The 22,260-nt window shown below is 38.4% G+C and overlaps 1 protein-coding gene across 1 annotated transcript in view; it reads right to left on the bottom strand.

Moving 5' to 3' along the window:
- Positions 1 to 22,260, bottom strand: part of LOC122672142 (nuclear pore complex protein GP210) — a 108,733-nt gene that overhangs the window by 29,971 nt on the left and 56,502 nt on the right. The window contains exons 15-24 of the mRNA XM_043869638.1: positions 20,925 to 21,116; positions 19,158 to 19,217; positions 19,011 to 19,079; positions 18,503 to 18,649; positions 18,287 to 18,406; positions 17,917 to 18,036; positions 16,360 to 16,515; positions 16,216 to 16,278; positions 15,973 to 16,097; positions 2,350 to 2,764 (exon numbers count right to left, since the gene is read on the bottom strand). Coding sequence (XP_043725573.1) covers positions 2,350 to 2,764; positions 15,973 to 16,097; positions 16,216 to 16,278; positions 16,360 to 16,515; positions 17,917 to 18,036; positions 18,287 to 18,406; positions 18,503 to 18,649; positions 19,011 to 19,079; positions 19,158 to 19,217; positions 20,925 to 21,116 — 1,467 coding nt within the window. The remainder of the gene's footprint in view (positions 1 to 2,349; positions 2,765 to 15,972; positions 16,098 to 16,215; positions 16,279 to 16,359; positions 16,516 to 17,916; positions 18,037 to 18,286; positions 18,407 to 18,502; positions 18,650 to 19,010; positions 19,080 to 19,157; positions 19,218 to 20,924; positions 21,117 to 22,260) is intronic.

Here is a 22,260-nt window from a genome sequence, read left to right as displayed (position 1 = left end):
CTGCTTAAACTGAAGCAGACACTAAAAAGGAAAGGCTGGAGCCAAGTATAACCATAACAGTAACTAAAAATAGACATAAAGACTAACTAGAACTCCTAAACTGACCATGAAACAGAAAACCAAAACCAAACCAGGAAAACTTCTCCTAATCACAATTCACAAGCTATAGGAGAGGTTCTATACTGACTAGGACTCACAAAACAGAATAGAAAAAGGAATGAAATTTATAACCAAGATCCCAGCCTTTACAAGGAAACTAATTAATAAAAAAAAAATTATATAGAAGATAACAGCCCTTAAACTGACCCACAAGGGGGCTTCCTGGTCTGGTTCTTCTCATGCGTTGGGAGTACCCTGAGCCTTGAATCTGAATCACTCACTCTTTCTTTTTTCTTTGGCTGGTGTGTAATTCATATCAGAAGCCTCTCCACCCACTCACTGAGAAGCCACGATAAATAGCTGTAAAACTGTCCATCCCAATACGCATGGAAGGAGTTTTCATTTATAAAAAAAAAATTACGTGGAAGGAGTCCCAATATTGGCATTGGATGCGCCCAAGTGATTGATATGACCTACTTATCAACATAGGGATTTTCCTCCCCTTCTGGTTGCAATATACACAGTTCAGAAATTGCCTAACATGAACCTTCATCAGAAACTTACCAGCTTCGAGTCTTCGCCTGATAACGATAATAGACAGCTAAAAACTCTTGTTTTTTTTTCTAAAATTAATTTCTTTCCTTAATTTCAGCTCATCAGAGATATTGCTAGAGAAATATCACATTGGACTAATGCAAAGTGGACACTCAAAAAAAAAAAAAAGAGGCTCGTGATTGATTAAGATAATACCATCAAAAGATCAAAATTTCAAAAAAAAGGGGAATCATTAAAATAGGAGGCCGAAAAAAGATTGATTAGGAACACAGTTTAGTTAATCTTAGACTTCGAATAGGAAATGTATCAATCCAGTGATTCTACTAGGATGGGCAAGAAGAGGCCAAAGCACAACATTGCATCAGAATGCTCTCAGCCTCATATTGCTGCTTTTTTGGGATTGAACTTGTGGTGCCTTTGTCATTGGTTCTTTCTTGGGGATTTATCTTTTGCTCCGGTAGCATTTTGTTCATAGTTGTCACGGCGGTTAGGCGACCCAAGGTGGTGGAGAGGACCAAAATCCAAGGCGCCCAAGTCGACCAAGACACCGCCTAGGCGACGCGTTGACAACTATGATTTTGTTGTTCATGCTTTCCGCATTGTGTCCTGACAGGTTTTTTTTTCTCTTAATAACAAACAATATTGTTGTCCTGACATGTTATCTTCCTTTTCTTTTTCTTTTTCAGAGGGGGGGGGGAAGAGAGGATAATCTACATTAATTTCTTTCTTTCAGTTCTTATGCTTGTATTTTCTCTTTCCTTTTCACTTATAATAGAAAATACTGTCTAATGGATTCAGGTCCAAAACCACTGGTGTCCATTGCATAAGATCTTGTAGAACTTACCAATGAGGTCCCATCAATTGTCTTACACTGAAGAAATCTGTTGAATGTTCACGGATTACCCGGTGACCCGTGACCCGGACCCGGACACATTAAAGTGTCCAGGTTCATTATGCACATGTTGCACATGTGATTTGACTAGGATTTTATTTCCTTTATTGTAATGATCTCTGATTATAAATAAAGAGGCTGCGGGCACATTGTTCACAAGCCATTATTCATGAAATTCATCAAAATCAATTATAGACACTAACACAGTAATACTAATGGACAAATCTTGATAAACAAACTTGGATTTTGTGATCCCAGGTAAGCTCACTTTAGGGTCATGGGACCCTTTTCCATCAATAATTATAGGCATCTGTCTGGTGGAATTCTTGTCATTTCTACAGATCCCGTGGAGGCCTATAATGACAATATTTACTCATAGCCTCATAGGTCACATTCTTTGGAGGATGATTGTCCTTGAAGCATTTAAAGTTTATGGACGGACAGAATAACAGCAACTACTAAGAACGTTGTTCCAATTGATTAGAAGCTTCCAAACAAAATATATGGTCAGGCATTCTTCAGGAATTTAATTGGAGAAGATAATTCCATTTCTAAACTTGGGATGAGATTATGGAAATGTAACATCTCAGATTTACAGCTCATTTAAAGATGATGTGCATTGACTAAATGCATCAACTAAGGGGGCCATGAATGCATTTAGAGAAGAAATCAGAACAACAATTGATGCAAAGATTATGAAGCAGTTTTCTGTCAAAGAGTAAATACTTATGGATCAGCACAGCATAACCAGGAGTTTACAAAATATCATTCATCAATGAAAAAAAAATAGAACATATTAATACCTCAGCAACCCTAACACAAGTTGCAATTTCAGTTCTTCCAGTTGTTCGGTCTTTTGCCTGAATGCAAGCAATATTATTACTTTCTGTTGTCTTTATTCTTCCGCCATCAATGGAAATGGAATCCTGTTGCATATCTTCATTCTTTTCACCAGAAGCTCTCAATAGAGAATAAATAATAGTTCCTTTACGACCATGAGAATCATTTTGGTTGTATGATTCTGATGATGCAGGCAAGGGATCCAACATGGTATAGAATGGTGGAAGGATCCACGTCATTGGCACTCCAAGAGAAAGGGGAGGATCAGGAACCACCCATATTAATGCAGATGCATTAAATGATTTTGACTCCGAGAATGCACCAGAAGAATGAAAATTACAAGAGAATGAAAGAGCGACATTTGTTCTTCCTGCAGATCTGTAGAGGATGCATGTTGATGAGAAATAACAAGCTATTATATTGTAACAGACAATCAAAGTATCTACCAAAGCAGAAATTCTGATTGTGAAATAAGTAGACCAGCTAAATTCTATTATGAATGACAGATCAAAAAGGAGTATTTTTGTATGAACTCTGCATTCTAGCAAATAACCCCTTGCAATAGCTGTGCAAGTAACCCCATTGGTCATTCTGATTTTTTATAAATCTTAATTGGCTAATAGATAAATAAACATGGCCACCAATCAAAATTAAGAGAGCAACTCTAATTCTGCTAATGTGCTAATGTGCCAGAGACTGATCAAATATTCAAAAGAATATTAAGAGCGAAACCAAGACTCTAATTCTACTTTGACTAACACAATTTTTCCTGGCATCTAATAGTATGTCAGGGAGTAATAAATTGATTAATTATTAACATACAATCCATATTAGCATGGGAAAATTGCCTTCACATGTCTCGTTTGGAAGGGCTTTCAAGACGGATTACCATTTTGTGCCATGAGGAAAAATGATGTGGCTAATCCGACTGTGGGATAGAGAGGACATTGTATGGATTCGCCACATGTCCAATTTCAAAACCTAATTCAATCATATACACTCCTAGCTATTAGCATGCATCCACGACTCCATGTGTATTTCCATGCAAATCTACAGGTACTTCGACCACTACTGTGCACTCTTCCATAGTATTGAGTTTTTCAAAAGCTGTATTTTGCCACTTTGGCAAATTTCGATTTAGCTGAAACTTGACATATGAACAGGGGACTTGGGGTCTACCTGTCTAAAAAGGTTGGGCTTGATCTGATCTGCCACGTAGCATATTTTTGGGGCTGTTTAGGTAAGGCTTCCTAAGCGGAATGTTGAATAAACATTTACACTAATAGTATTTGTCGTACAGCATATAATATCTACTACATTACTGTTTTCATTTTCACATTTATGTACATAGATTTTTACACTTTTTCTAGCTCATTCTCGTGGTTATTTGTAGACTTGTGCTCCATTCTACAATCAAAAAGAAATTGGCTAGCACGATTGAATTCTGTTTGTTCTCGATATCAAAAGGAATGGCAGGGTGTTTATCCAACTAAATCAGTCAGAAAAAGTGATCAACATCATTAGAAATAAATTGCAGTTTTCTGTGAGAACCTGGAAAGAGAAAAGGAGATCATCTCATCTAGTTGGTTACAGTCATAATTGCCAAGGTGGTAGAGGGGTGCCTAAGCACTTAGGCGACAAGGAACTAGCCTATGTGCGACCAAGTGTTATTTTTTATTTCCCCTCTTTTCTAACATTATTTAGTATGCTACAATACATACCTTAGATCATCAAAAATCAAAATTAAGCCACATCAACTTATCAAAAATCAACATTAAGCCACAACAAGTCATCAAAAATCAACATTAAGTCACATCTAGTCATCAAAAATCAATATTAAGTCACATCTAGTCATCAAAAATCAATATTAAGCCACATCAAGTCATCAAAAATCAACATAGAACTAGAAGACAGCAGAACTGAAGAAGCAAGCTATTAGAAGTTTGAAACAATCAAAACATACATTTGGGTTATATTGTTCTTGGAATTGGTGATTGTCCTGGTATACCTTGTCTCACATTTGGTTTATACTGTTCATAGAAAATATAATCTTATCTATAAGTAATAAAATTGCTCTCAATTTAGAGAAATATTATTGTTCTCTAAGAAATTGGATTGGTCAAATGATTTAATTTTGACAAGAGATATTTTGTATTAGGTAGAGCACAAAACCAGCTTTCCAACAAATCCAAGATTGCTTAAATCTGATTTATATTGAACGAGTTATGTTCCGATCAAACCATATTTGGTGTGCGCAAATGCTGTCAAAATTGCTCTGAATAAATATATTTCTTTTTAAATATATCAAAACAAATGAATATTTTACCGCTTTTTTGGTTTTTAGTAATGCTTTATCATATTAAGATTTATGAAATTTTTTGACTTGAGAAAGAAAAAAAAAACACATCATTAGAAAGCAGAAAATTCCACCTGCTGCCATAGTTCAAAATCTTGGCCAAATTTTACCGAAATTTCGCATATTTCGGTTGGGTCCGAGACGAGATGCACTGTCGAATTGAAAAAATACAAGATTTTGGTCACTATTTCAGCGAGATAACAAAATTTCGACTGTTTGTAACATCTCGCCGATATTTTGGCCAGATGTTACAAACTCCAGGTATAAAAAGGCAGAGTCTCGTGACTCTCAGTCAAAATTTCGACCGAAAACTCTCCATAGTCTGGTTTTTGCTCCCATTTTGAACTTTTTTCACTTGTTTTTGCTAATTTGTGATTTCCTCTTCAAATTTTCGCCCCATAAACGTCGGAATCACTTGGGAAACGCATCATTGAAGCTTTCTAGCACATCATTGAAGCCTTCTCCACTGTTTCTGGTAAAATCATTTTCTCCAAAAAAGTTTTTCTGAAAAACATAATGAATACATGTTGGTTAGTGATGAATTTATTATATGTCAGACACCAGAGGCCGATCTACAACCTCACGGTGTCGAAATTTTTTTCTATATATATATTATTTTTTATTTCTGCTTCAAAAAATTGATTTTCCTACAAAAATTTTAAAAATTAGGGGTTATATAAACTTGATAGGGATCAATTAATATGTGTTAGACACCATTGGCCGATCTATGACCTCACGGTGTCGAAAATATTTTCTGCCAATAATTAATTATTTTTATTTTTGAAATTAAGAAAATATTTAATTTAAAAAAAAAAAAAAAAAAGGAACAATAAGGAAAAACATGAGGTCTTGATTTGAAAATTAATGAAAAAATATGAAAATAATTTTACATGTTTTTGAAGTGCATTTGAGGCATATTATGGTGTATCATTTTCGGTTTTGTTGTGTTAGGCCAATATTTATTTGAAAAATATTTTTAAAAATTGTTTTTAAATATGAGAAAAATATAAGGGTTAGGGGAAAAATAGGAAATAGCTATATACTTGTTTTAGTTATCATAGTTGTCAATGCGATAGGTGAATCAAGGCGGTCGAGGGGTGAAAATACTTAAGGCGACACCAACCAAGGCACCATAAGGGAGAACGAAATAGCTATAAACTTTTTTTATTCATGCAACAGTAAACAAGTCAGATTATGGCGGGCCGTGAAAGATAGCAGAGGCAGGGGAAACAAAGGCAGGGGGAGCAGAGGCCACCCAGGCACCCCAAGGGTGGCATTGCATGGCTGCACGGAGTGGCAATTGATGGGGATAAAAGAAAAACATAGTGTAATTAGTGTCATAAGAGGTTTTTGGGAGGTGGGGCCACTAGACTCAAACAACATCTGGCTGGGAATTCTCTTGATGTGGGTCTCATGCTTTGTTAGCAAAAACGCGTTTAAAACGCTGTCCGCGTTTTTTTACCGTTTAAAATGTCGTTTGTCGTTTGATTGTGAAGTATACAGGAAAAAACAGCAAACCCCTTCGTTTTAAATGTGTTTCAAACGCTGTATACATTTATTTTAAAGGGTTAAAAAAAAAAAAAAAAAAAAAAACACCAAATCCCAAAATCACATTCACAATTCACACCTTTCCTTTCCCTTCGGCCTTCCCAATCTTTAACCTTGCCGTTTCCTGCAAACCTTGGCCCACCGCAATCGAAGGAAAAACATAAAATCGAAGGAGCTCTAAAGTTAGAACATCAGCTAGGAGATTGCAGACCCAGCCTGAAGCTTCGTCTTTGTGGGTTGGGATTTGGGAACTTGGAACGGTGAATATTGTCTACTGCTTTCCTCCTCCTCCTCCGGTCTCCTCTATTTGCAGACCCAGTTGCTATTCCTGACTTGCTGCCACATTGTCTTTGAACTTTGGAAGAGACCGGTGAACGTTCTCTTGCCCATATCTTAAACTTACTTCATATCAGAATCAGTTCAGCCCTATTGCTAGAAAATATCTTCATATTAGAATCTGTTCAGCCCTATTGCTAGAAAATATCTTCATATCAGAATCTGTTCAGCCCTATTGGTAGAAAATATTCTTCATATCAGAATCTGTTCATGTTTTGCCAATTTTGTTTCAAAATAAGATTCAGTTTGGGGAAAAAAACAAAGAAATTTGCATTCAATGAAAATGGAATGCTTGGTCTGGAATTATTGGAATTAGTTGAACATATGTCCTGTTAATTACTTAAGAAAAAGAAGAAGAAGAAGAGAAATCGAGAGAAAGAGGAGAGGAGAAGATGTGCAACTTGGGAGTTACACAATTTGTGTAATCTCCCTCAATAATTCATTATTTATTTAGTGAAGGGTAAAACAGGAAAACACAAGACAAAAACATAATAAGGACCTAGACAAAAATACCCCTCACATATCTAAGTATTACTGTATTAGTGAAGGCACTAATACCGAGCCATACACAATTCACTATAACACTCCCCCTCAAGCCGGAGCATAGATGTTAATCATACCCAGCTTGTTACAAATATAATCCACTCTTGCACTTTCCAAAGATTTTGTGAACACATTTGCAAGTTGTTCTCCTGTAGGAACATGACCAGGAGAAATCAGTCCTTGTTGTAACTTGTAACTTCTCTCGAACAAAAATGACAATCAACTTTAATGTGTTTCATCCTTTCATGAAACACCGGATTTGAAGCAATATGGATAGAAGCTTGACTGTCACACTACAGTTTCATTGAAGAACCATCAACAAAGCCAAGTTCAGCCATTAATTGTTTCACCCACATTAGCTCACAGGTAACATGTGCCATAGCCCTGTACTCTGACTCTGCACTGGAACGAGAAACTACTGCCTGTTTCTTGCTCTTCCAGGACACCAAATTTCCACCAACAAACACACAATATCCTGTAGTAGATCTCCTATCAACAGGATACCCTGCCCAATCAGCATCTGAAAAACCCTATATCCGCCCATGGCCATGATCACTGTAGAGAAGACCACGTCCAGGAGCCTTTTTAAGATAGCGTAAAATACACATAACAACGTCCCAATGAGACATCTAAGAAGCAGACAAGAACCGACTCACCACACTAACAGGAAAGGCTATATCACACCTCGTCACTGTTAGGTAATTCAACTTTCCAACAAGCCTCCGATACTTCTTTGAATTAGGCAAGACATCTCCATCATCAGCAGTAAGCTTCAAATTAGGATCCATAGGAGTATCGAGAGGTTTAGAACCAAACATTCCTGTCTTCGACAGAAGATCAAGAACATATTTTCGCTGTGAGAGCGAAATTCCTTTCTTTGACTAAGCAACTTCCACACCCAAAAAATATTTCAACCTTCCCAGGTCCTTGGTTTAAAATTTCTGCTGCAAATGTGTCTTCAAACCTTCAATACCAAAAAAATCATCTCCTGTGAGGACTATATCATCAACATAAGCCACAAGAAATAATTTTCCTGCATCAGAACGACAAAAAAATACAGAATGATCACTATCACACCGTGTCAGCCCAAATTCTAACACAACCTCAGTGAATCTACTGAACCAAGCCCTAGGGGGCTGTTTCAGCCCATACAAAGACTTCTTCAACTTACACGCCAAACCAGACTTCCTCTGAGCAACAAACCCAGGAGGTTGCTCCATATAAACCTCTTCATCCAAATCGTCATACAAAAACACATTCTTGACATCTAGCTAATATAAAGGCCAATGGTAAGTAGCAGCAAGAGATATCAAAATCCGAACAGAAGTAAGCTTCGCCGTAGGAGAAAAGATATCCAAGTAATCAACATCATATACTTGGGCATAGCCCTTTGCCACAAGGCGGGCCTTCAAGCGAGCCAAGGACCCATCAGGGTTCACTTTCACCACATATACCCACCGACAACCAATAGCCAATCTACCTGAAGGTAAGGGAACAAGATCCCAAGTCTAATTTTCTCCAATGCCAACAATTCGTCATTCATAGCAGCCTTCCAACCAGGACTAGACAATGCCTCTGCGACAGACTTAAGAATAGGATGATTTTCAACAGTGTGTAAACAAGAATGAAAGGTTGCAGACAAACCAGCATAGGAAACAAAGTTAGAAATGGGGTGCTGGGTACAAGCCCGAACCCCCTTACGATGAGCAATAGGAACCTCAAGATTAGAAGGAATTTCAAAAGGAGGAAGATCATTACCTATTGCTGAATCTGCCGGCAAAGAAGGAGATGGGGCTGAAGTCGCAGTCGCAAGGGTCCAAGCACATACTTTCCATTGGTGACATTTAAACACAATAGGTTGAGGTGCCGGTGATGAGGCAGCCTGCAGAACATGATGAACAACGGATTGAACAATAGAAACAGGAAGATCATCATCCATGTCAGACACAATAAAAGACGAACTATCATATGGTGTAGACTCAAAGAAAGAGACATCAGCTGTAACAAAGTATTTTCGCAACTCAAAAGAATAACAACAATAACCCTTTTGGGTACGAGAATAACCAACAAACATACACTTGGGAGCCTTGGGATCCAACTTGGAAACACTATGATGATGATCACGGATAAAGCAAACACTACCAAACACGCTCGGTGGCAAAACAAACAATGGCACAGAAGGAAATAATAAAGAAAAAGGAATACCACCACGTACAACAGAGGAAGGCATGCGATTAATGAGGTAACATGAAGTTAAAACAGCATCTGCCCAAAAGGATTCAACTACTTTCATTTCAAATAAAAGAGAACGAGTAATCTCCATTAAATGTCTATTCTTCTTCTCAGTTACACCATTTTGTTGTGGGGTGTAAGCACAAGAGGACTGATGAATAATACCACATTGAGTCATAAATTCAGCAAAAGGGGCAGAAAAATATTCCTTAGCGTTATCGCTACAAAGAACACTCAAAGGATTTGGGAATTGATTAGTTACCTCATTCACAAAAGCACAAAAGATAAAAAATAACTCAGAACGATTTTTCATTAAGTAAATCCAGGTAACCATGGAATAATCATTAACAAAAGTTACAAAGTAACTAAAACCTAAAGTAGAAATGATAGGACACGGACCCCAAACATCTGAATGAACCAACGCAACAGGTTGGTCAGACCGTTTATTGACTCTAGGAGGATAACTCACACAATGGAGCTTCCCAAACTGGCACGACTCACAATTTAAACTAGAAAATGACCGAAAACGACTATCAAGAAGCTTCAAACTCTCCAACGAAGGATGACCCAAACGACAATGAATCTGGTGGGGTGACGCCACACTGGAACACGCCATAGATGAAGTGTCCTCCAGTATATAAAGTCCCCCCGACTCACGACCTCTACCAATCATCCACTTTGATGAAAGATCATGAAATACACAAGAATCCGAAGAAAAGGTTACAGAACAATTAGGAGTTTTTATAAACCGACTAACAGATAAAAGACAAAGGAAAATCAGGCACACAAAGGACGGAAGACAAAGACAGAGAAGGTGTAACATGAGCAGTACCGGTACCAGTCACTTTAGCTAAGGTGACACTTGAGGAAGATTTCTAAAAAGAAGAAAGTATACCTGAAACACCAGTCATATGTTCGGAGGCCCCTGAATCAATGATCTAGGAACGAGAAGTGGCAATCGAAAGGCATGCAATGGCATTACCTGTCTGAACAAAGGTGGCAGTTGGAGGCTAGGCTGACTGAGAAATCTAGAACCGTGTAAAACGGGCATATTCATCATCAGACATCTGCACGGTCTTACCCTCAGGCTATGTAGATGTGAAAGCAGGAGACTCAGTAATAGTAGCAGAGTTGGCAAACTGTAGCTGATTTGGTTTGCCATGAAGTTTCCAACAGAAACGTTGGATATGTCTTGGATGACCACAATGATGACAAGTTCTCACCAAACCACCAAAACCATCAGAATTACTTTAAGTACTCGAAGTAGGTGCTTTACTAGAACCAGCCCCACCACCACGACCACAGCCATCACCAGTATTACTATTACCACCATTACCAACCCCACTGTTGGGCCCACAGTTGATGGAAGAAGCCAAAGTTGAAGTGTCAACATCAATAGTGCTCTCACGAGAAACACAAAGAACCCTTGAAAAAGTTTCAAACAAAGTAGCTACCTTGTCACCACCAAGAATTTGAGAACAGACTGAGTCAAATTCCTTCCCAAGTCCTCCTAAAAACCCCATAACAGCAAATTGCTCCCGCTGAATTTGCATTTGTGCCACATCAGATGCAATAGGAAGTAAGGAATTAAGCTCCTCATACATCCTCTTAAAATCAGAAAAATATTGTGTCAAAGGACGACCCTTTCTATCAACCCTGTAGAACTCTTGGGACAAGTCATAAATACGGGAAAGGTTGTTTTGTCCAGAATACAAAACATTGAGGTACTCCCACAATGATGCAGATCCAAGTACTCGAAAGAAGAAGAAGAGCAGCCTTGATTAGGCTGATTTTCGTTGGAGCCTTTTAGTTCTTTTTTTGTTTTAATTAGGAAGATTAAACAGTCTTTTATTCATTTTAGTCTTAAGTTCTCCCTCCACGATTTTAGAGGGATAGGTGTTTATTTATTTTATTTGTTTAAACTTATACTCCTAGTTAAGGGTATAAGTCTATGATTTGTTATGTTGGTAATTAGGATTCAGATTAGGAATTCCCACTCCTAATCTGACTAGGATTGCTTTTAATTTGTTTTATTGTAAGGCCTTTGGCCACCCCCCCCCCCCCCCTTTTATTATAAATAGACAGATCGTGGGCAGGCTCCCCGACTTCTTATTGCCATAAAAACACTGATTTTCAGATCTGAGATTGCTGCCATCGAGCTGCTGCCTCTGCTCCTCTGCGAGCTTGCATCCTTGTGGACTCAAGGTGGTGAAGGGTGGGTTCTCCTGCGACTCCTTGCACTGTGAAGGTCAAGAGGTCTTCTTCAATCTTCAAGCTGTTGCTGCTCCTACACATTAACCCTGCAACTTATCCATTCAACCCTCAACCCCATTAAACCTGCAACTCCTACTTCAACTGGGACTCCCTTATAATTCCAGATCTAGCCATCACCTTCAAACCCTATTCTCAGCCCACCTTCCCTACATCATTCCCCACACTCGACCTCAGCCCTAGCCTATAATTCCCACTCTAACCCCTTCATCTCTTCACCCCATTAAACCCTAAAGTCTGTGACCCGATTCTGCCCAAACTTGCAGAATTTCAAAACTTCTCCAAACCCTAATATCTTTATACCACTAGAGCCTCTTAAACCTGCCTTTTAAAACCCTATAAACCCCATAGTCATTACATAGCCCTAACCCTCAATTTTGCCCTAATAACCCTAATCTGCCCATTCGGCCAGCCCTTGGACAGAACCTGGTCCTAAGTGGAAGTTATTTCACCTAGGCTACATCACTCCCACAACTCCTTCACTGTATCAATGTGTGTCACCAAATCGACCATTTGGTGCTCCATAGAATTCAACAAATGTCCCAAGATTCGAGCATCAACTGTGTCCCATAATGGATCATCATCGGGCTTAAGTTTGAAAGTTGGTGATCCCCTCCAATTTCTTCTCAGTGATACGATTGGAGGAAGAGAAAATCTCTGTAGTCATTATAAATTTGGAACCATCACCCATCATGTACCATCGGATTGATGAAGTGAAGAGAAAAGTCCCAAAAATTCTGGAAAGATGTCCAAAAATGAATTCTCCAAAAACCCTGTCAAAAAATCGACTTTGCCAGAAACCCAGACAAAAAATCGATTCCAATAGAAAGGCAACCAAAAACTGTTCTCCAAAATTCTGCCACAAAGAAAATGCAACACCCTTCGAAAATCCAGCCAAGCCACAGAGAAACAAAAAACGATTTTAAAAAATCCTGAAAAAATCGAGAAAAATCGATCTCAAACCTTGACAAGTGCTGCCAATTTGATGCTTGAGCCTCCAATGTAATCTTCACTCCATCCAACTCCTTTAAACACTTCCACAAACAAAAAAGGAGACCTAGTTCTTAATTTATGCCATGAACTAGTCTGTAAACAAACCCAAAGTACAGCATAGGGTGCTGCACCCCTTCAAACAAAGAGTAGAAGAAACCGCAAGGCCTTCAAATCCTCTAACACACTTCAATCTTGGTTGTAGACTGTAGAAAAGAGAAGAAGGATCCAACCGAAAGCTGTAACAGTACCTACAGCTCTGATACCATGTTAATTACTGAAGAAAAAGAAGAAGAAGAGAAATTGAGAGAAAGAGGAGAGGAGAAGATGTGCAACTTGGGAGTTATACGATGTGTGTAATCTCCCTCAACAATTCATTATATATTTAGTGAAGGGTAACAGGAAAACACAAGACATGAACATAATAAGGACCTAGACAAAAATACCCCTCACATATCTCGGTATTAGTGAAGGCACTAATACCAAACCTTACACACTTCACGATAACATATCCTAAGTCCATACTCTTTTGTTCTGTTTCTAGTTTGATTTTAAGATGTTCTGGTTCTGTTATAACTCTTGAACCAATCCACATGATAAGAGTGGTGTGTTTCCTGCCATGAATTTTTTTCTTTTTTGGTTGAAGTTTCCTGCCATGGATATGCGTGGTGTTTTGTACATTTGGCAAACCCATTCTAACACAGATAGGTTGGTTTTGTTTTACATTAATTAAAATCTGCAAGACCAATTGATTTTGTTTCTATAACACCAATCCTGTAACAACCGAGCTTATGCTGGCACATGAACTCCCAGTAGAATGGACATGGTAGGTGCTTTCTAGCATATGAGCAGTCATGTAAGGATTACAACAAAGTCAGAAATGGAAATTAAGCTTTCTTTCTAATTTCTTTATCATTGATGATGTTGGATGATATCAGACTGTATGTTAGAAGTTTGGAACTTATAATAGGTGTTGAATATATATGCATTAATGTTGGATGTTTAGTTGTTTTGAACATTAGATGCAGGTATTTAAGTAATATTTCCTCAATTTATAAGAGTATACTGCTGTTTTTTTTTTTTGGTCTCCTTTTATTGAAATCTACGCGCGTTTAAAACATGTACCGTCTGTTTCCGTTTTTTAACCGTTCTCCCTTTTTTTTTGCCGATTTTTTTACCATACTGTTCGTTATTTTTACACCGCTTAAAACACGTGCCGTTGGACTCCCTTTTTTGTCGTTCCCGTTTGCTAACTATGATCTCATGTCATATGGTTCCTATTGAGATAGCTAGGACCATAAGTGAGCACATGAGGGGAGGGTGTAAGAGGAAGGCTCGAAGGGAGAAGGCAAGGATGAAACTTGAGGATGCAGTGAGGAGTACAGTGTGAGCCTATGATATTACTCATTATAGCGATGATGATCATAGTTATCAAGGCGTCGCCATGGCATACAGGCTCCTTGGTCGCCATGGACGCCTTGGACCCCATGGCGGGCACCTTGCCGCCATGGTGGTGTCGTCTTGGATTTTGACCCTCTAAAACGCCATGGTCGCCTTCCCACCTTGATAACTATGATGATGATGATGATGATAGTAATGACCCTATCTATGTGCCTAATGATAAGAAGAGGCTAAGGATTTTCGGCGGGCACTGGCGAGGAGCAGAGCCACTTATCATGATGATCAGGAGAGACTGAGAGTAGATGGTAGTGGAGGAGCAGGTACCTTTAGAACAGGTGGTAGGCAGTCTGGGTTGCCTAATCCCTTTAGAAGATTACAGAGTACAAGGGTAGCTCCACCTCCACCACCTCCAGTAGTACCACCACGAGTTGACCCTTGGTATCTACAAGAAGAAAGGCAGAAAGTAACCTCAAATAAAGGGAGCATGGAAAAATCAGAAGAGCTTGTGAAAGAGTCTATAGCTAAGTAAATGTTATACAATACCATCCCAGCAAATACCGCACAAGGCCCCTATTATCAGACGATGATAGATGCAATTGCTGAGGGTGGCCCAGGGTATAAGGGGCCTAGACCTTATGAGATGATGAATATTTATTTGCCCCAACAAAAGAGTGACCTTGAGGAATACATTGCGAAAATGAGGTTGATGTGGGAGAGCTATGGGGTAACTATCATGTGTGATGGTTGGACTGGTCCTACAAGGAAGTCCATCACCAACTTTATAGTGTATTGTGATGGAAGGACAATATTCCTCAAATTTATAAGTTGTTGAAGGAGGTGGTAGCAAAGGTAGGAGTGGAGAATGTTGTCCAGGTTGTAACGGACAACGGAAGCAACTTCAAGATAGCCGGTGAGAAGTTGATGCATAACAATAAGTATCGGCTATTCTGGACACCTTGTGCAACCCATTGTATAGACCTCATGCTGAAAGATATGGAGAAGATAAAATTGGTTCAGGATGTGGTAGATAGGGCAAGACAAGTGACCAATTTTGTATACAACCATGGATATGTGCTAAACCTTCTGAGGGATGAGTGTGGGGGTGACTTAGTGAGGTCGGGCATAACTAGATTATGCCACAAACTACATTGCACTCAAGAGCTTTGAGACAAAGTCTGGACTTAGATCTATGTTTACTTGTGAAGAGTGGTTTGAATGGAGGGGGTCCAATACCTAAGGTGGGAAGAAGCACATGCCACCATATCATCTGATGACTTCTAGACAAAGCTGAATATAGTGGTGAAAATATTGGACCCACTGGTCAAGGTTCTGCATATTGTGCACTCCACTCTCAAGGGGCCCACCATTCCACACTAGTATGTTGTTATAGACATGATGAAGGATAGTGTGTCCAATGCAAATCCACGTGGTAGCAAGCACTTCATCAAGATTATCAAGGATCATTGGGAGCTTCAACTTATGCATCCACTACATAAGGCTAGTGAGTAAGTTTTTTAATGTAACTAATTCACATTACATCTTATAATTGAAGAATATATTACTAATTAACTATGCATTGATAATATATATATGCATACTTGAAATACAAATAACATGTCTTTTTGTTGTAATGCAGCTGAATGGTGGGTGTGAGAGAATTTAAAGAGAATAGCAATTTGGGGACTGATCGCAAGAAACTAACTATAAACCATATATTGTTTTCATTTAAATTCTATTTAATATTAGAAACTAAAAAAATATACACCACGTTTCCATTTAATTCTCCTCCAAACAAGAGATCCTTGTTGCATTTAATTTTGATGCAAAAAGCTGAATGACAAGTTTTATTGCCATCAGGTAAGAGTATTTGCACCCAAAAGAGCAATAAAATAATAATGAGGGGGTATACCTTCCATGTAATACTTTAATAAAACCAAGGTCCTTTTCATCTGGATAATTAGGGTGAATTTCTTTGGAACTAGAGAATGGAACTTCATACTTATCACCATGTGAATTCCCCCAAAAGCTCAACACCTAAACACAGAGAAACAATTGGTTTTATTTAAATTTTTCAAAAAAGTTTATCCCTAGGTGTGCAGTACCATGAGGAAAAAACAAGCAGAAAGCAGGGGAAAATGGGAAGCTATTTTACTTGCTCATCTTCGATGATCCATTTGTAATTATTGCATAACTCATAGAAGGAAAACAAATTACCCTGAAGTACATCAATAAGTTAGTTGAACATTCACAGAGAAGAGAAACCGAACAATAACTATTTCTCTCTTTTTATACTTGCCTGGGGTAAAGAAGGGAATATTGGCATTTCACGGCCAACGCCAAGCTGTTCACTTTGTACACTCAAAATCATTGAGGAAGGTATCCCAACTTTAACTCTGCCATGTGCTTGGCAAATCACAGTATCACCATTCCCATACACCGTGGCAAGTAGGGTCTGATCATCAGAATCATTCAATTGGATATATAATCAAATTCTATATTTGAAGCAGGCATGCAACCAAAGTAGTAGCAATCATAGTTCAAAAACTAGTCTTCTTTCGGTATCTCAACCAGGTCGAGACAACCGAAACCTAGAAATTCGCCAAAACATTCTATTTTTTTTTAGTTTTGCTTGGCCATTTTGGGGTGTAAAAGGCCGAAATGACCAAAATGACCAAAATACCGAAACGAAATGGCTGAAATTTCAACAAATGCTGCAGTTTTAGACCGAAATGGGCAAGATTCCAAAACAAATGAACAAAATTTCAGTCGAAACATTGTCTGGTTTGGGTTTCGACGTTTTGTATGATGTTTCGTCTCGGGATGGGTTCGAAATTACTGATATATTCGAAAATTTTCGCCGAGTTTTTGAACTATGGTAGCAATAAGTATGAAGAGAGAAAAAGATCAACATCATTCTAAACAATGCAGAAGAGATCAAATAATACTCTGAAAGGGAACAAGAGGATCCATCAAACTAAATAAGTAAATATGCAGATAAACCAAATCCAGGATATCGGATGATCATCTCACTCAAATAACAGAATCCGTCTCTGCCACAGAAAACAAGAAAAGTCAAATAAACTGATCCTGGTTCATTATAAACTCAACATTAACAAAACTATGCAGTTGATCTAATTCACCAAGAGAGATTAACTTGGAAGAGAAGGAGCTTAGTTATATTCAAACAATACCAAGTCCATGTGCTCGTTAATAGCTTTGGACCCTCAGACAATTATCACTTTATTCCACATTTGATTCAAGATTGACATAACGCCAACTTGAAGTTTGAACCATGTTTAAAAATTTTTCTCTTAAAAAGTCTTCACTGACACATTCCAATTGAAGAAAATCACAATTACCAACAAGAAGATTCTTTACATTATACCATTTAATTCAACTTTATTGAAAATTAAATTAAATCATTATGAATTAATTCGTTTTGAAAATCAATAACAAAACCCAAAGAAAAAGAAGAAAAAGTGTATCTGTTACAACTGCTTATCCCAAAAGCTCGAGCTGTTAAGTTAGGGCTACAACAATGTATATTAACACAACACCACCCCACACGTGCAGGCCCACACACGCGCACAGCAGTGCATGTGACACCATCGTGTGGCATCAAGGGGCACAAAGTGTAGGGGCAGAACACACATAACACAAACCCCTTGCATTTACCAGGGATCGAACACCCGACCCCCTGGCTCTAATACTAAGTTACAATTGCTTATACCAAAAGCTCGAGCTGTCAAGTGGGGGCAACAACAACAACAGTATCCAACAAGAAATCAGGAAGTATCAATCAGCCAATACAGGTATACCAAGCAAGAGGAAGCATATCGAAATTCTAGCTTACACTAGTCCCAGGTGAAATTGCTGAAAGTCGGCCTGAAGTTCGGTTGATTGTTGCAACTGCATCATCCATACAAGCATACTCAATAAAAGTCCTGATGGTTGGGCCGCCTTTCATGGTGAGCTAAACAGAGAGAGAGAGATCGTTATAGAACCACTATATAACAGGAAAGATTATCACTATTGGGCAATAAGAACTAATGAAAATGGCAAAATTTAGTAAAGCTACAAGGAACTGAAACTGAAATGCATTCTCCCACAACTGTGATTAGATATTGAGCAATTAATAGGAGACTTTTCCCTCCCCATTTTTCCTCTAAACATTTCAATCCAACACCAGCAAAGGTTAAAAATATTCTATTATAGGCACCCACCATATAAGATGCACCTGGCGCAAGGAAAATATCTTCAGGATGTATTTTTGGTGGTGCATAGACTTCAACTTTGATGGGTTGACTTAAGATTTCATGCCCAGAATGCTGCATAGCACTGACCTGGAAATTCCAAAATCTTTTTAGTAAGAAATTGGAGACTCCTTACAATTGAGAACTAAACATTACATTATAGCAAAGACCAAATAAAAAACTTACATAAATAGTTGAAACTCCAAGATGTTTTGCCTGAATTACAAAAGTTGGCCCATAGATATGTCCGCTACCAGAGCTAGGAAAATGATCCGCATTGACAAGCTCAAGTATAGGATCCTCAATGTGAAGACGAATATTCATATAGACATACTACAAGAAAGGACTTACCACATAAGCTTAGAATTGGGTAACGAGAATCTAAGAGAGCACTTCTTGGTACCATAAAAAAGGGAAAAAATAATGAAGAGCTTATGGTAATTAAATATTCAATGTGGCAATTCAAAGTATAATATGATACATCAGCCACAACCCATCTAGCACAAAGAACCATGTAGAAAATAGAAAATATGGTGCCAAGTTCCCATTGTTGCACACAATAGAAAACTTAGATACATGATTTTTGGTACAAGTAACTACTACCCAGTAAATATGTCCACATAAGTACAAATTACAGCAGCGACATGGAAATATACACTTCAGAGATAAAAGTCCAAAGTATAATTAATCAAACCTGAGAAGAATCAAAGGCATTTCCATCACGAACTCCTGCTAATATATCAAAAGATTTTGCTTCTTTGTCCTACAAAACATTGAAGTGAAACAAATAAAAAAAAACATTGGAAACAAACAAATAAATAAATAAATAAATCCAACATACCATAAGACTTATCTCTTCTTCTGAAATTATCCTAATCCAGTCCACATCTGCAACTTGAACCTGTAAAAAAAATATACCTTTATCAGATAACAGCAGATAAGAACTCATATAAGAAAGAAGTGATAATGGAACTGTAATCGTTGGTCATAGGCAGCAAGGACATGCTCGAATAAGATATCTACAACATAGAGCATTATTTCCCAAGGATACATAATGCCTCCTTCACTTCTGCTTTAGTATAAAACAAATAATGATGCCCCAACATAAGTTCAAAATCTAGAAGCATTATGAAAAGAAAATTTTATTACAGCTCAAAAACATTTAGGGAGGAAAATGGTAAACTTCAGTGGGAACTTGGAAATTCTACACACGACATTGGACAGCAACTCCCAGTCTGGCATTCAGAACTTCCAATCTATTGTTGAACTAGATCACAAAGTCGCATTCTTCAATGATATCAAGCAACTGGACCATAGTTGTCAAGGCGGCGCCTTATTGGTGCTGCCTTGGTTTTTTTCCTTCCGCCACCACCTTGGATTGCCTTGTCGCCATGACAACTATGAACTGGACTGTGCACCTCCAACATACATTGTGGGAGGCAATGGTAGTGCTGTACCTGCTGATCGGCTAGCAAAGGATGCTTATACTTTGCCAGATTTACTGTAGGAACTGCATGTCTCAAACAACTCTAGTACTAGGGGTGTCAAAACCTAGACCAAACAACTTAACCAAACGAAACCCAACCGGCTAAACCTGAATCCACTTGACCAATAATTTAATTGTTCCAGTTTTAGTTTGGGTTTTAAAAATTCCAGGTATTCAATCAGTCCTGGCCTGACCTGGTTACACTGACAGCCCCAACTGAAATGGCAAAGTTGGACAGAACCCTAAAACCAACTGGTGAAACCATTAAAAGGTTTTACTTTTAGGTAAACTATATTTTCAGTAATTTTCACTGTGTCTCCCAACTCTCTCTCACGCACAAAATGGCAGAGGAAACTCTTGCATCTCTCTCTCCCATCTTTCCCTCCAGCTGCCATTGTTACTGGTGGGTGATGACAAGCAAGCTCACCCATTCTAAAGTGGCCTTTTCTAATGCCCGTGGTTCCATTATTGTCGCTCTTTTCCGTGGGGCTTCTGATTCCCAATGCTTCTCTTATCTCTGGAAGCTGTGTGTGCGCAATTATAACTGTTAAGATTACTTTAAATCCCACTCCACTATCAAGGTCACAAGTACTCTCTTGTTTGATCAATAGATAAATCCTCTTTTGAGGAAAGAATAGATAAAGATTATGAATCCCTTGAGGAACTCAGATAGGGAAAAACAAGGAGATATTTTGTATATTCTATCCTTCTCCTTTCCCCAAACGAAGGACCCCAATCCCCAGTGAGTTTTTTTTTTTTTTTTTGGGGTGTTCGTTTAAGGTGAAACCAGTAATGACAGTAAATGTCTGCCAAATTTGAGGTTAGATTTTATATGTACTATGAAAGAAAGACAACAGTAATTTGTTAATGGTTTTTTCCCTTGCAAATTTTGGTCATTTGGTCTATCGCACTGACAATGGACCAATCGTCTTTGGCACCAAGACCGATTATCTTATCGCTCCAGTTTTGGTCCTAGCCCATTTGCATGAGCACCTGCAGTAAGACCAACCGATTGACACCCCTATCTGGTAGGTTGTATGTCCCTTTCTTCTTAATAGAAAGACTAATAATGAATAGAGAAACAAACCTAACAAAATAGATGGAGCACAGAAGAAAGCTTACCATAGTAGAAGCCGCAAGAGGAGGAGAGAGTCCTATATCATGAACTGTGACAAGGGCAGTACCTATCCCTCGGGGAGCCAGCATCAGTTGCAAGCACTGCAGACTGGGTGGTGGTTGAATTACCTCAACCACTTGAGTGTCATTCACAACAGCATTCAGAAAACACGTTCCTCCAGTAATTGACAGATTTAGCTGGAAATACGATGATACATATAAGTACGCAACAATATTATCTGACGAGCAACAGAAGAAAACGTAAGGGAAAAGGGTTTACCAAACATAACAGAAGAATATATAAAAGCAATTCAGCAAACAGTATTGATAATCTGGTGCAAGAATACAAAAAACACAGTTCCACTTTAAGGCACCATTTTCATATTCATACTTGAGACCATGCTAGACATAGCCAACAAACAAAATACATGTTATGCATAATAATTACAATAATTTTCAGTCAAGATTGAATGTTGTTCAAGAAACTAAGGCAAATGGCAAATCGACAAGCACCAGAAAATGGTATCACCACTACCACCATGGTATAATAAAATCAAGCTTCCATTTGTACAGAATACAAGAATACAACAACATGTGCAAATAGATGCATCACAGATATGAGCTGGATTATCAAATTAGCACCTCAAGCATCAATAGCCATGACATGATTCAGAAAATTTTCCTCTTTTTTTCCCAGATGAATAACTGATTCTACAGAAAAAGGAAAAGAGAGACGAAACAGAATAGGATGTGCAAAGAAAAGGATGATTGAAAAATACAAACCACTATAGTGGATTTATATAGCCTGAAACGTCAGCCCAACAGCTGTGCTTGTGAACAAGTTACGTCACCGATAAGTTAATCATCATAACTTGATTAACATCATTGAGGAAGTTGGAACCCCTGACACCCAGGGTCTACAGAAGAAATCCCAGTAGGACCAAAAACAAGTTGCCGACACACTCTTCTTTCCCCCCCCCCCTCCCAAGGGAATTCGTAAATAAACTAATAGTTGAATACCAGAGTGGGATTAGAATATTTGCCTTGTCAAGGAGACAGAGGCCACAGCTTTATTTATAATCAAAGAGTATTACAAATATGGAAGATAAATCAGCATGTGCACGATGTGCAACATGTGCATAATGAACCTAGACACTCTAGTGTATCTGGGACTGGATACAAGTCACTGGATCATCCTTCAACACTCCCTCTCAAGTTGGTGCATAGATGTCTCTCATACCCAACTTAAATACGACTGGATGGAATGACTTGCATAGTCTAGGTCTTGTGCCAAGTATGACCTCAGATAGAGCCTATTGGAGGACAAGGATCCACGTTGTCG

Source organism: Telopea speciosissima, chromosome 8, assembly GCF_018873765.1.
Source record: "Telopea speciosissima isolate NSW1024214 ecotype Mountain lineage chromosome 8, Tspe_v1, whole genome shotgun sequence".
Taxonomy (NCBI): domain Eukaryota; kingdom Viridiplantae; phylum Streptophyta; class Magnoliopsida; order Proteales; family Proteaceae; genus Telopea; species Telopea speciosissima.
Note: the sequence above shows the minus strand (reverse complement) of the source record. Positions and strands in the feature narration are given on the sequence as shown.